This window comes from Trichoderma ghanense (assembly GCF_004382785.1).
Source record: "Trichoderma ghanense strain CCMA-1212 chromosome Unknown scaffold_10, whole genome shotgun sequence".
Taxonomy (NCBI): Eukaryota; Fungi; Ascomycota; class Sordariomycetes; order Hypocreales; family Hypocreaceae; genus Trichoderma; species Trichoderma ghanense.
The window spans coordinates 67,565-82,097 of record NW_027395673.1 but is presented as its reverse complement, the minus strand read 5'-3'; the positions used below and the strand labels follow the sequence as shown (position 1 = coordinate 82,097).

The 14,533-nt window shown below is 51.2% G+C and overlaps 5 protein-coding genes across 5 annotated transcripts; 3 read left to right on the top strand and 2 right to left on the bottom strand.

Annotated features, from left to right (window-relative positions):
• Window positions 1-1,413: 1,413 nt before the first annotated feature.
• Window positions 1,414-3,137, top strand: CCMA1212_007593 (Monoamine oxidase N; the record flags this gene model as incomplete). Its single annotated transcript, XM_073704759.1, has 5 exons — window positions 1,414-1,591; window positions 1,668-1,915; window positions 1,978-2,781; window positions 2,840-2,883; window positions 2,951-3,137. 5 exons carry the CDS (start codon window positions 1,414-1,416, stop codon window positions 3,135-3,137), a joined length of 1,461 nt encoding a protein of 486 aa, XP_073556383.1.
• A 121-nt stretch (window positions 3,138-3,258) lies between these two features.
• On the bottom strand, window positions 3,259-4,911 carry CCMA1212_007592 (uncharacterized protein; the record flags this gene model as incomplete). The annotated part of the gene is made up of 4 exons (XM_073704758.1): window positions 3,259-3,754; window positions 3,836-4,244; window positions 4,313-4,807; window positions 4,887-4,911. The coding sequence occupies 4 exons, from the start codon at window positions 4,909-4,911 to the stop codon at window positions 3,259-3,261; spliced, it is 1,425 nt and encodes a 474-aa protein (XP_073556384.1).
• Window positions 4,912-9,042: 4,131 nt separating this feature from the next.
• On the top strand, window positions 9,043-9,964 carry CCMA1212_007590 (Methyltransferase trt5; the record flags this gene model as incomplete). Its single annotated transcript, XM_073704757.1, has 2 exons — window positions 9,043-9,186; window positions 9,257-9,964. 2 exons carry the CDS (start codon window positions 9,043-9,045, stop codon window positions 9,962-9,964), a joined length of 852 nt encoding a protein of 283 aa, XP_073556385.1.
• Window positions 9,965-10,660: 696 nt separating this feature from the next.
• CCMA1212_007589 (Uncharacterized protein) lies at window positions 10,661-11,359 on the top strand (the record flags this gene model as incomplete). Its single annotated transcript, XM_073704756.1, has 1 exon — window positions 10,661-11,359. One exon carries the CDS (start codon window positions 10,661-10,663, stop codon window positions 11,357-11,359), a length of 699 nt encoding a protein of 232 aa, XP_073556590.1.
• A 316-nt stretch (window positions 11,360-11,675) lies between these two features.
• CCMA1212_007588 (High-affinity glucose transporter) lies at window positions 11,676-14,299 on the bottom strand (the record flags this gene model as incomplete). Its single annotated transcript, XM_073704755.1, has 8 exons — window positions 11,676-11,973; window positions 12,026-12,122; window positions 12,244-12,324; window positions 12,383-12,578; window positions 12,634-13,058; window positions 13,118-13,534; window positions 13,634-13,688; window positions 14,291-14,299. The coding sequence occupies 8 exons, from the start codon at window positions 14,297-14,299 to the stop codon at window positions 11,676-11,678; spliced, it is 1,578 nt and encodes a 525-aa protein (XP_073556589.1).
• Between the last annotated feature and the right edge of the window lie 234 nt (window positions 14,300-14,533).

Here is a 14,533-nt window from a genome sequence, read left to right as displayed (position 1 = left end):
TCTCTTTGAAAACAATGTTGCAGCTTGTCGAGGCTTTGGCTCAGTGACACACTTGGGGTGGCGATAGCTTCGCGAGCTGTCTGGAGCAAAACCGATAAACGGCGTTGTGAAGTTACCTATTTAGGCAATTTCACGAGAGACTTGCCAGGGCGTTCCCCAGACCACAAGCTTCCCTGTCCACTGGAAAACGCGGGGTAGGAGGACGCCTATCTAGATAACAGTCCTGGTTAGCACTCCTATTTTCTCATAATCCTTCCAAAATTAGCAAAAAGTATCAAGGGCGTGGGTATGGGGAGTTGGAGATTGCTTTTTATCTGTGCGGTCCGGGGAAGCCTTAAACCACTGTGGGATATTGGAAGAGCGTGTTATAGATACCACCAGATAGTAGGGGAAATTCGTATCAGCTATTCTACAACAGGTGGAGTATTGAGCGGACCGCAACGTCTGTCCATGCTTCCATGGTTTCGGTAACACGGTGACACGCGAGCGTCTATTTTCGTGACCTGCAGTTTAGGGGTGCGCCACGAAGGAAGGCGTAGAACAATGGGAGATACTCACTGCCTATTCTGCACTCCTTTTTTTGGTGTTGATGAAGGAGAGACAAGAAGGCACCTGCATGCGCGAGCGAGCTGGTTGAGGAATATGCCTATTTTATATCTTCTGCATTATCCCACAGATATGCAGCCCACCCCCCTGACGCATACTTCAGGGGTCGGGCTTGATAAGAAGCCGTTCTGGTGCTGTCGACCAACATCATGTTGCATCTGAGGTGTTACGCTGCAGACTGCTTCCGTTTAACGCAAAATGAAGCTTCTGAAGATGTCATCAAGGAATGTCTCTAAATTCAATTACTCGTGACTCGTGATGCTAAACTAAAAGCCTGGGGAAGTGGGCCGGTCGATTGCTCGGCAAACAGCTCCTGTGGGTTTCCATTGATGATGGCTTTCATTTGCCTGTATCGTTATTGGCCTATCTGGTGTTCGCCAAAGAGCTGGCTCTCTGTGGCTACTGGGTGGAGCGGTTCGTCTGCTTTCTCCCGCTTTTGCATCGATAAGACACAACCAGCCCGCTCGTGTTCTCTATACGGCAATTCTGCGAGAAAGCAGATATAACGATACGCAATAACGAGGCTTCATCCCTTTTGCCACCTATCGGTTAGAGGGCGCGAGTTCTCAAGTTATTTCCGCTTTGGAGGCAAATCCACTGCCTGATTGTATGATACCTGGATTTCTATGACCTGATGTTCGACTTTGCAGAGTTTGTAAAGAACAAGCGCGACCAGTCTCTGTCCCACCGATGAAATGTATTAATAGTTGAAGCGCGCTCTTTTATGTCGCAGACATGCCCAACGCGTCGCCCTGTTACAACTTTTCCCTTACCAACAAGCGACGAAAGTGCCGACATTGACATTCAATGACATCCAAAGACGGATATTCGTGGACAGAGGCTCAAGGCCTTCGGGCCGGAGTTCCCTCGATTGGGGTTATCGAGCCGCCTACAAATGTCAAGAGCGCTGACACGGTCTACGATGTCATTGTTGTGGGCGCAGGCTACTGCGGTCTGACAGCCGCTCGAGACGCCAGTCTCGCAGGTAAATGTCCAATGCGAGACCGATGAGTTGCTTGAAAGATAGAACACTGACTGCCTGTCTCGCCCCTCTCTAATAGGTCTGAAGGTGCTGTTGCTCGAAGCACGCGATAGAATCGGTGGTCGATCGTGGTCATCCAACATCGAGGGCTACCCATATGAGATGGGCGGAACTTGGGTCTTCTGGGGACAGGCAAATGTGTGGCGCGAGATTGCAAGATACGGCATGCAGGACGAGCTGGAGATCTCCTACGACTTTTCCAAAGGCATCAACAAGTATTTGCTATCAAGCCCACAGGGCGTCCAGACGTTTAGCCACGAAGAAGAGGTAATGCTCAGAGTGGAAATACACAATCTGTGAAAACAGCTGACCATGTCCATGCGCAAAAGGATGCATTGATGCAATCTTCACTCGCGAAACTAGTCAACGTCGATGGCTGCCTCGGCCGAACCGTTGTCCCCTTCCCTCACAGCGGCGTCCTCACCCCTGAGGCTCGCAAGTACGACCACATGTCCGTCGCCGACCGTCTCGCCGAAATCAAGAACGACCTCACACCCAACGAACGGCTGTGCGCAGAGGCATTCGTCCTCCTCTGCAGCGGAGGGACCCTGGAGACGACGAGCTTCTATGAGTTCCTCCACTGGTGGGCCCTGAGTGGCTACTCCTACGAGGGCTGCATCGATTACCTGGTCAAGTACAAGTTCCGCGGCGGCCAGTCATCGTTTGCCATCCGCTTCTTCCGCGAGGCCCTGGCTTCGGGTAACTTGACGTACGCCTTTAATAGCCCAGTCGCCAAAATCCAGCACGGAGGCGAGGGTGTGCAGATTACGACGCGTGTTGGCAAGACGTATAAAGCGGCCAAGATGATTTGCGCCATTCCCCTCAACGTCCTGAACGATGTTGCCTTTGATCCGCCTCTGGCACCGGGACGGAAAGCAGCCGCCACCACCGGCCACGTCAATCAGTGTGTCAAAGTCCATGCCGAGATCAGCGACAAAGACCTCCGCTCGTTCACGGGCATCAGCTATCCGCACAACGGGCTTCTCTACGGCTTCGGAGACGGAACGACGCCAGCGGGCAATACGCATGTGGTGGCGTTTGGTGGACAGCATAACCACTTCCATCCGGAGGAGAACCTTGAGCATACAAAGGCGGCGCTCCAGGGGTTCGTGCCTATGAAAATCCAGAGGCTGGTGAGCATCTGCAGCGTAAACAAGAAAAAAGACCATCGGCTGACGTGACCAAAAACAGGTCTTCCACAACTGGTCCAAGGATGAGTTCGCCAAAGGAGCTTGGTAAGGATCAACGACATGTTCCCAAGCTCCTCATCTTTGACTCATGCTGACATGTGGTTCCTCGCAGGTTCTTCCCGGCTCCTGGATTGCTAGCCACGCATTTAAAAGACATGAGAGCAAGAGAGCGCAACATCGTATTCGCGTGCTCCGATTGGGCGCTAGGTTGGCGAAGCTTCATCGACGGCGCCATCGAGGAGGGAACACGCGCGGCGATTACTGTGCGAGGTGACTTCGCAGGCCGGGTCAAGTTGTAATGAGGCTGGTATCAAAGGATGATTCGAAGACAGAAACTAGAAAGAAGAAGGAAAGAAAAATAAGAAGATAAAGACGCAAGGCATCAGAGCAAGCCCGAATGATATAGATCTTCCATACGCGTCACATAATGAGAATTGGCCGTTGCCGAGTAACCACCTCGGTCCATCTCTGAGAGCCCTGGTTTGCCCATATGTGCTGAAGACTCTGGACAGCGATAGGAATGGTGCCAAACTCCGTGCAGCTATAGAGGCTCTGCAATCGAGTGGAGAAGAAATCTCGGTGCTCGGGCAAGATGCTTTCGGCAGCCGCCACGAAGTACGTCCAGACGAGAGCGTGACAGCCGTCGACGCTTGGATCCAGATCGATGACCGTCTCTTTCAGGCGCTCTACCGATTGGATAGACTCTTCTTGTGATATCAGGTGCATGGCGCGGTTACGGTATAAGTCGCAGGCCTGTTTGATGGCTTCCTTCATTACGGCGACGTTGGCGTATTGTTGGGGGTCTTGGCTGAGAGACGGATACGAAGACATAAAGTCCAGATAGTAGTCGGGTTGTTTCGATAGTGTTTGTATGCCTTTGGTTTCACTGGAGAGCGGGAATCCAAAGAGTTCGAACCTGGAGGATGGAATTGGCACGTTAGCATCTTGGCTTCCCGGTGTGTAAGCGACGAACGACATCTCATCCAGGCAACCCTACATTCGTGTTTGTTCTTTGATGAAACCTCTTGTAATCGGCGATAGAGACGGCACAGAATCGGATGACTGTGCTAGATTCGACAGAATCTCCAGCAGGTGCACATAGTTGTTGGCGCCCGTGATTGTCTCTCCCACTAGCAGCACAAGAATCGTCGCCCATGTTGATAGGCTAAACAGTCTCCGGGGCTCAAGCTGGAGTGAATCGCGAAATAGCTTCGATAAAATGGCGTGCTGGCCTACTTCTGCGGCCATTCTCATTTGGGGTGCCCTTTGAGAGAGGTGGAAGGCTGCGATAACGGAGATGGCTTGTCCGACAAGCTCGTCTTCACATGCGAGAGGAAGCAGGATGTCGCGATAGCCATTTCCATGGAAGTCGAAGACTACCATTTTCGGCGCGATGAATTCTGAAACTACAATCTTGTCAGCAGTGTTTATTGCCTTGGCGCTTCAAGTTGACCCAGGAAGGGGACCGTCTTACAGTGGTTGAAAAAGAGCCTGGCTTGGGGAGACACAGGCTGAATGGCGCGTTGCGGGCGCGCAGCTTGGATCTCTCGTGGAACAAACTCCACATCGGTATCGACAACCTCTGATGGTGAGACTGTTTCCGTTGCCGAGACGTCTGGGCGAGCAGGCCCAATGCCAGGCTGCTCAGGCGGAGCCTTTGGAGGACTGGCGGAACTCGAACGAGAAGAAGACGCCTTTGTTGCCTCGGGCGAGGACCCCGATTGTTTGCTGGTTACGGTGACCCATCGGTAGCGGTTTGGCGCTCGTTGACCAGCTTTGGCGACACTTCCCGCAGCACGAGTCGCAGCTGTTGCTTGTGAGGGCCGCGGCGGGAGGCCGTTCTTCATGTGCGAGCTGAAGCGACATTCAATGCCCTGGCCGGAGCACTTGATGCCCTTTTTGCAGCACTTGAAGCACTCTGGCTCGGTCTTGTCGCAACGCACTCGGCGCGTGCGGCACTCGAGGCAGCCTGCTTGTGGTTTAGAGTCACAATTTACGCGCTAGAAATGTAGGAATAGGAGAGAGCTTAGAGGCAACGGGGTGCTTACCGTCATTTCTCTTTGCCAGCGACATTTGCCGATTGAATAAATATGGCTATAGCTTGAGAGCTGAACCGTGACTTTCTTTCCCTTTCGCCGCCAACTGAAGCAGTTTTCTAGAGAACAAGCGTAATCTTGATGGCTATCAAGAATCAAACGCTCTCGTTCGTAGCCAGAGGCTCTTGGCTCCGATAAGAGCTGAGAGGGTGGGGGGGGGCAAAGGCCAAGTTGACAAGGGCAAGGGCAGTTGAGCTAGGGGGCAAATTTCGGAGCCGTTGATACGCAGCTGTCCAGGGAAAATAACGGAGCACGAATAGCACGGAATAAACTGTATGGGCGTGGAAGATGGCGGAATGCGGAGACAATTCAGCTCTGTGGGGGAGCCCTCGAGATGGATGCTCGATATCCACGGTGCTAGTCCCAAAGGACGCAAGAAGAAGGGCTTTAGGACTCGGCCCGCGGCTTTTCAGAACAACGTCGCTGGAGGGCCGGCATTAATTATGAAGGCGAACTCAAACGTGTCTGTACGGAGTATCTGTCGAATGCATCGCACACACTCTTTACACTCGGACGATGGCGGGATTCGAGGTTGCGGCCGCTTCTTGGCCAGGAACTGCACGCGTGCGTTAGACGTCACCCGCTGTCACATATCGAATTTCGTCGCCCAACAGAATGTTACACCGATGTCTCGGGCGCCACTGAAGATTATGGTGATGGCAGAGGGCGGGTAGACGGATCAATGCGATGCTGGGTGAATCGAAAGCCGGTTCTTGTCAAATCTAGTGCTTACCCTTCGTGCATCGACGTTGGAAGTGTCGCTGAGATTAGATGCACGTCTCCATGCTCCTGGAACTGGAGCGTCGAAGCACTATGTGAATGAATATATGCAGCTGGACTGCGTGTGCCTTTGCCTCATCATACGGTAAGTCCAAATCTGCTGTTTACGCCTCACAACCACAATACAGAAGCACCCCAAGAGCATAATTTGGTCAAATACATCGAACTGATCAGTACTTAGCGCATCTATCGAGTCCTCATCTCGCTTGAGGACCAAACCCAAACCCGTCGAGCGTAGCTGAACGCCCGTTACACAGTCAACGTCGTCACTTGCATGATAGGGCTTAACCAAGGATCGTAACTGGCAAGGCTTGTGTTGTTCTCACCGTATCGTAAAATGCGTAGCAGGGGCCGGAAAGCGCCAGCTATGAGGACAATCCCAGAGCCCTTCTCGCCTACGAGTAACGGTCCAGTAGGATGAACGTGGTCACAGCATTTGATTCGTCCACGGCACGAGAGATTCGAGCTGTATATATGTTGGACGTGATAAAGCCAATGGCTAGCTGCACCATTATTCCGTAGGTTTTTAGATGCTGAAAAAAGCCGTCTAGCAATGACGTGTCTGGGTCCGGGACGCCAAATGTGATGGAAGGATCGAAGCCGTAATATGTCGGTCGGCATGGAGCTCCGGTTCATAGGAACAGCCTTAAGGCGAATGAGATTGCTTATACCAGGTCGCCAGAGATCATCAGGGGCGGAGCCGGCGCTGCCCAAGTTTCCAAGGTTGACAACGCTGGGACCACCTATGCCACCCCCTACATACGGACTGTCGGATCCAACCCAGCGGTCGTGTTGCGCGGAATGTAAGTTGCTTCATTTCTGCTGTAGGGCACTTCAAGATATAAAACCACGTAATAGCTGCTGCTGTCTGTGGAAAAATTGACATGACAGGAGTAGACAGGTTCCGATTCTGTTAGTATCTCGGTAAACTGCACCACAATCTCGCCACACGTACCCGGCCGCAGGGACAGTCTGGGTTTGGATAATGCACGGTCGCGTCTTTAGCTTCGTGTTGATCATTGAACTTGTTCAACACTATCTCTGACCCTCCAGTGAAGTTGTTGAATGTGTGGAGGTACGATGCGCCTGAGTGGGAGATGCGATAGGTCTCGGACGTTTTGGACGCCTTGGACGTGTTCTTGATGGTGATTTTCTTCATAGCCTTTGGCGAACTCAGCAGACTCAGCCGGGACGGTGATATCTAACAGTCGGCTTCAAGGGCCGCATGCGCATTGATCAAATCTCTGCCTTGCTGTGCTACCGAGGAAATGACATGCAGGTTCAATGCCTTCATCGACACTGGGGTGGACTGCGTGATCGATACGATTCGGAAACCCGAACTGGCTGATTCTTCTCATTGCAGTCGTTTCCAATTGAATTGTAGTCAGAAGAGATCCTGTAGCCCTTTCCTAATTATCCACCGAGAGACGGGTGCAGATAATCGACTCCTGTGTCAAAAATGGCGATTCTGACATCTTTGCCCTCGGTTCTTTTGCGTCTAGCTTATCTACACTGGCCATCTTGAGCGGTCTGTTGACGCCTGAGGTACCCTTGATATGCGGGAGCGTACCGTTGCTTTGTGGGCTTGGATGAGCGGCCCCCAATGCATCTGGAGGGGGCACAAGCCTATTCGGTGGGTCACTATGAGATGTTCCATCCGTAAGAGTGAGAGACAAGCCGTGGAAGTATTTGGCATTGCTGAAATCTTTAAGCATTTGGTACTTGACGTGGCCATAGAACTTCTCTTCAGCGAAGTGAGAAGCGGCTGTAGCACGAGATTCTTGTTCTGGCTTCGTAATGTAGGTGTTTGGAATGTAAGTGACAATTGGGCTTTGCTCTGACTTGGATCCTGCAACCCTGTTTGGTGGGGTCAGCTTGTGCTACCAAAAGGTTGAATAAACCAAGCAGGAGGATGAAAGCGCAGACTTGAACCGCATCTTGGCAACGCATTCGACTCTACTTTTGCCTGATGTAATTGGTAGTGTAAGGAAGAGAAATATTATGGGCATCTTTATAAGTTCCCAAGCCCTTGACGAAGTGCGACGCAACACTTCGAATTTCATGGATTTCGGTGCCAAAGTCTCATCTATCATATCACAGTATCTCTAATGACGAGTAATGCACTCGTTCAGGAAGGCCATCGGGAATCTTTGCCGGTGTCCTGTCCATTTCAAGCTTGTTTGAAGGCGAGTAAATACGAAGTATGTGACACTGAGCCCCATGCTTGCAACTATGCTTTTGCAGATCTCGCCAATGATTTGTCTGGGCATCATGATTCGAGTATGGCTTATTCTTCGCAACGAACTGCTTCCAATTCCCGATTGGCTGTGGACCACCTGACGTGATCTTATATCGGAAGATACGGACCTCCTTACAGCTTACAATGCCTATTACGGGCCCTTGAGCGACAACCTTGCATGAGACTCATCATGGGTACGGAGTACCATAGGCTAGGCTACTTATGCATTTGGCCCTATGCTCGACTGCACTTAATTGTTGCGCGGTGGGGTGAGAACGAGGAGAAGGGGGGGGGGGTTGTGAACGGCTTCATGAAGCATGGTACAATTGCTTCAGCAAACCAAGGTTGGTTGAGATGTTAAGCCTGCACTCTCAAACAGCAAAGCCCCAGTTAAGTTACCTTATGCTGGTCAAGATTGGATCAACGCCGGTTGATCAAGCAATAGTATAGATCAAGTTCAAGCGAAACCCTTGCGAAGAATGGCGTTGAAGATACCTGGCGATCAAGCGCATGCCCCAGGAAGCGAAGATCAATATAAAAGTTGTTGTGCTGAATAGTTTCACAATCACCAGCAGTCGTTACCCGACAGAAATCCCTTGGATTCGACTATCGACATCAGTCGATTTAGCCAGTGGGGCCTCTCCACTGCGGCGCTTGTATGCCTGTCCAGAACATCAGATCATCTTGGGATTCAGAGCTTCGGAGCCTTGCTGAACCCCTTCCGTGGTTCAATACGGGATTGAGATCACAGTGATGTTCTGTATCCCGTAGTTGAACGAACAAAGTGAACTACTCTCTGCGCTAATGACTGCCGCGAAACGCGTAGGCGGACGTAATTAGCGCCGAAATCCGCTTGTCTGCCTGATACTCCGTGAAGTATAAGACGGGGACAAGTTGTCTCTTCGTTTGTTGAATCGGAGAGGTCTGCCACGTCGTTTCCAACTTAGTCGAGGATATTATACTCAGGCGTTCCTAGGCTGGTCATTGTCGTCATTACATACTCTACGTCCGGTTTAACTCTCTACTGTCAGCACGGTGCTGTGCGGTGTACAGGTTCCCAACTTAGCAAAGGGGAAAAGTAGTCCAAAAATGAGTCCAGAATCGGCATTGGAAAATTGGAAGAGGTTGACCTATATTGATGAACTTCCGGAAGATATCGTGCTCTTCCGGAAGTTGTTGGAAGATTACAGCAAAGTGCCTCCCAGCGAGATCGATGAACTTCTCCTCAATACGGTGGGCATCTTCCACGTTATCCTCCCCTAGTTATACCCTCCTGGCTATTGTATCTAACGCCTCTTGACAGCGTAAGAAGCTTTGGGAGGTGGCCATGTATCCATGCATCGGCCGTTGGAGCTTCTTAAACTTGCGTAATATGCATGACGATCACTTTCTTACCGCATTCGAACGATTGAAGAACCCGGCCGGCTCGAGCTCTGCTTCAGGATCTACTGACACCCTCCTTGATATCGGATGCTGTGTCGGTCAGGTGCTGCGGAAGCTGGTGCGGGACGGAATCGAACCGACACGCCTATTCGGCACAGACCTTCACCCAGAATTTATCACTATTGGCGCGGAGCTATTCAACGATGCAGAGAGCGGCTTAACCTTTGTAGCCGGCGACATGTTGAACCCCGAAGACACGGCTTTGAAAGAGTTGGACGGCAAAATTACACTTGTACATGCCGCAAACTTCTTCCACCTGTTCAAGTGGGAGGAGCAGGTGAAAGTTGGAACAAGGATAACGCGCTTCTTGCAGCCGGGGACGGTTGATGCCGTCATTTTTGGTAGGCAGATTGGCACTCATAAGCCAAGAGAGAGGGAAGGAAGGATGAAATCGTTTCTACACAACGAAGAAAGCCTCCAGAAGCTGTGGGATGAGATTGGGTCAGAGACCGGGACTCGATGGCGTGTGGACGTGAGTTTTAACGAAGAAAGACAAGTGAACACTCCTGGATTTGGAGAGGAGGACAGATATATCCGGTTCGGGATCTATCAACTTCCACCACAGTAAGATGGGCTAGCTGTTAGGAAATGTTTGATTATTGTTGATGTTCCTCTTGTGGCCCCAGATCCTGTAAATTACCTAGGCTCCTATGCCAGCCCAAATGAATTCCGCAGAAGCTCTCATGCCCAAAGACGACGTGTACTCACACACCAAAGATGGCATCGAGGACGGTGGGCTCAAGCGATGAAAGAACATGTGCCAGACGACACCCCAACCTTTCCGTTAAGCAACATTAAAGGACAACTCATATACTCCCGAGTGCATCTGCCAAGTCTCGGTTGTCGTCGCTGGCCGCGCAAACTCGTTCAACAGAAGATTCTACAGATACGCTCTACATTCCATGCCTTTTTTGTTCTTTTGGCCTCTCTCATTTTTTCCTATGTCATGCCGTTCAGGGAGGAGTGCAAAGGCAATTTGGGCAGAGTTGCCTTGCCATTGGTGGACACGACTCGATCGGAGCAGATGTCCCTTAGTCTCGCGCCCTTGCGGCTTGAGGCTCCTAAAGGGCGCTTTTTGACAAGGAGTATTAATGGGGAGGAAACGGGTCCACTTTGGCAGCCATCATCACGTTCAAATATCTATCTGTCCATGCCTTACTACAGTATTCCAATGCAGATCTCGAGACTGGAGTGACAATGTCACCGCGGACATAATCCGGAGCAAATCGCCAATAGACCACCGACACCTACCATTCGAGCAGTCATGAAGACAGTGGGAATAATCGGCGGCAGCACCGACTTGGCTACCGTTGAGTACTACAAGCTCATCAATGCGCACATTAGAGCAAAGCTAGGCGGCTTTCACACCGGCGAAATCATCATCAACTCCATGAACTTTGAGCGAAGCGCACACTTCGTAACCAATGGTCTCTGGGACGAAGGAGGAGAGTACTTGCATGGAAAGGCACTGAGCCTGGAAAGGGCGGGAGCCGACTTCATCATCTGCGTTTCGAATACGTGGCACCGTGTGGCCAAGGCGTTCATGAAGGACGTCAATATTCCGCTCTATCACATTGTCGACCCGACAGCAGAGGCCATCCTGGATTTGGAACTGCAGACCGTTGCATTGCTGGGAACAAAAGCCACCATGTCGTCGGACTATTTGCCGAACGAATTCGGAAGCCGCTTTGGAATTAATATCGTCGTACCAACAGAAGAAGAGCAGAAATACGTCGACGATGTTATCTTCAACGAGCTCGCCAAATCCCAGTTTACCGACGAATCAAGGCAGGGATATCTAGACATCGTGGACAAGCTGGTCTCTCGAGGGGCGCAAGGTGTCATCTTGGGATGCACGGAAATCCCGCTGCTTATCGGACAGAAGGATCGGCCAAATGTCCCGATGTTCAATACGCTGGAGCTGCATGCTCGAAGCGCTGCGGAAAAGGCGATGGCGGACTAGTGAGAAAGAGATTGAGATCTCGCTACTCCATCCCCTTCGCCAATACATACATACCTACCTTAGGTTCAATATTTTAAAGATACTTCAGCACAGCCGGAGTCAGGCGAGTTACTAGACACTGGTGAAGCGTTTATGGCTATACCTGATCATTTGACGAAGGTCTTTGGAGGTTATATCATTTCTTTTGAACCGCAAGTAGAGACACATTACATCGCAAGAGCAAATGGTCGAAATATGTCTTCTGCCTCATCCAATCAATTGCCAATATCAGACGCTGATTCTGCGAGTCGCTAAATATGGCCTGGATGAGATCTTATCAGACCTGTTCTTCGTGCTTCACGTCGGCTTGCTTCTTAAACTCCTCCAAACCTCCAACTTCCTTTGCTCGCGCTACTTTCTCATCGAATGTGCTCACGGCACTCGCGCTGCGCCACGCGGGAATACCTCCTTCGAATAGCACGTCAATCTCCTCAAGCGACTTCTTCACCGTTTCGGGGTACATGAAGTAGATGTGGAACACCATGGCAATGCAAAAGGTCCCGAAGATCATGTATGCCTTCCATTGGATGTTTGTGAAAGCCGGGGGGACAAAGAAGGCTAAAGCAAGGTTGAAACTACCTCAAGGGTCAGCCTAGGTCTATTTCCACAATGATGCCTTACACTTACGCCCAATTACCTGCAGCAGCCAGGCCAACACCTTTGGCTCGGTACTTCAAGGGGAAGACTTCTCCGCAGTAAATCCAGGCACCGGGGGCCCATGTGACTCCTAGATCAGGCATTAGTCAAGATAACGAGACGCAGACTATGATGAGTAACTCTTCTTACCATCTGCAAGCGATGTTAGTCACAGCTCGGTAAGCAATTGGGCATGAATTGTGACTTACAGACTCCGACGAAGATGTAGCAAAGCGCAATAACGGCCTTTGCAGGAGGGCCACCAATTTGCCACCTCAGGATATCGTTTCCTATTCGACGTGAGTTAGCAGATGATGTTGAAGAAGGGAACAACAACTCGACACTCACCATCCACACTGTCGACATGGTGCCCATAAACAGCCATGACGGCACCGACGATAAAATGGATGACGCCGCAAATAATTGCGCCAACAATGAGCAGCCATCGGCGACCAATGCGATCAACGACAAAGAGGACTCCTCCAGTTGTGACGAGGAAAATGACATATTGGATGATGGAAGACGTGAGAGCGGTGTTTCCGGACTGCCTGGCCGTCAGTAAATAGTTCTCCAACGGCGGTTGCACGAGTGACACTTACCATGCCAGCCATATTGAAGATGTAGACAAGGTAGTAAAGCATCACATTACCACCGAGGAGTTGCTGCCAAATCTGGGCACTGACACCGACAAGTGTACGTTTCCACATTTTGGGGGCGAACAGTCCAAGGTAGCCGATCTCCTTTGACTCGGCGGCGATCCTCGCTGCTTCTCTGACCTCTTCGAGCTCGGCCAACACCTCAATATTGTTTCGATCGCCTTTGGCGTGCAGGTTGGCAAGCACGTCATGACATTCTTCCCAGCGATCTTTGGTTGCGAGCCAGCGTGGGGATTCGGGGAAGAAGAAGAGGGAGAGGAACAAGACGGCTCCGGGAACAGCCTGCAGGCCCCATGCAATACGGAATGCTGCCGGTCGGTGGATTGAAACAGAGCAGCCGTACGAGATAAGGTACATGATCAAAATGCCTAGTTGTTTCATCTTAGCCACTTGCGTGCGAGTAATCGTTGCGAGCAGTCATGCTTACCCCAGTCAATGGACCACTGCTGTATACCAACGACTCGGCCACGGATGCGGGAGGGAGCAAGCTCAGATAGGTAGACAATGCATTGAGAGGACGTTATGCCGATTGCAAGTCCAGAGACGATGCGGCCAACGACGAGATGCGCGACATTCTGAGAAGAGCACTGCAGCACCGCTCCGATAATCCAGTCCACAGAGGCGATTTGAATAGCCAAACGACGCCCCAGACGATCAGCGAGCCATCCGGCTAGGAGAGAGCCGACCAAGGAACCGGCGGACATGGCCGCCGTGATGCCGCCTTGCTCAGTTGAATCGGGGTGGTTGAAGTATTCGAGGTACTGTTCGGAGCCTATCCAAGCACTCATGGAGCTGATTTCGAAGCCGAATATCATGCCGCCGATGGTGCCAAAGGCGGCAAGCACTGCAGCCAGAGTTACATTAGTGTCCGATTTCTGAGCCGTCTGTATACCCTCCAGCGAAGTATATCAGCTAGCAAGACCAAGGCAAGCTGGAGACGTACCGTATATGTTCCAAATTCGATACATTTTGGCGGCTTTTCTATGATGCCCGACCCTCTACTGGGTTATCTATCTCAATCCCCCAACATGCCTGTGGTAAAAGAGTCAAGATATTCATGGCCTCACGATGTCTTTATAGAAGTTGCAAGCCTCATGAGCCATGGAGAGCAATCAAGAACATTGGTGGAGATAATCCTGGTCGAGACCGCGTACAAGCGCACGTATCGGCATCGAGAACGGGCAGCCGGGGTACAGGTACGAAGCCGAATGCAGGATCACACAGGAAAGAAGGCCAGAATCTGTGAGGCAAGAGACGTATCGAAGGTTCCAAGGACTTGTCCCCACATCCCGCAAGTTGGCGGCCCCTGTCTTAATACCCCAGGATCGGCATGCAAGCAGCCAGGGTAAAACGGTCTGTACTAGCGTGACGATGGCCACCGGGTACACGGATGATTGCACAAGTCGATATTACTTGTTCGGCGTCAAGAGTCATACTGAAGGGGAGCAGAGGCTATCTGTTCCAGTAGGTCAAGGGCTTGATTAAAGCTCTTTTGTAGTCTCCACGGAGGTCGGCGTATGAGGGAGCCTAGGAAGCCCAAAAGACGCTCTCCTCTCGGGAACGCAACTCGCCTCTACGTTAACGGCGGTGCACCGCGTACATGTCGCATCAAGGCGAACCGGACTATCGTATGGAGGAGAGGGATTAATACATACATACAATGTTATTCTGAGAAGAGACATCGTCGGTAGATGTGCTCCAAGCTTGGGGGGCCATCCAACTGTATTTACCGCTACATCTAGGCCGTAGCCGCGTGTCTTCCAAAGAGTGTCGGACTTTTGCACACGTCATAAAGATCCAAGCTTCGGCGAATTATCCGCTTCGAATATGCAGTCTCTTTCTG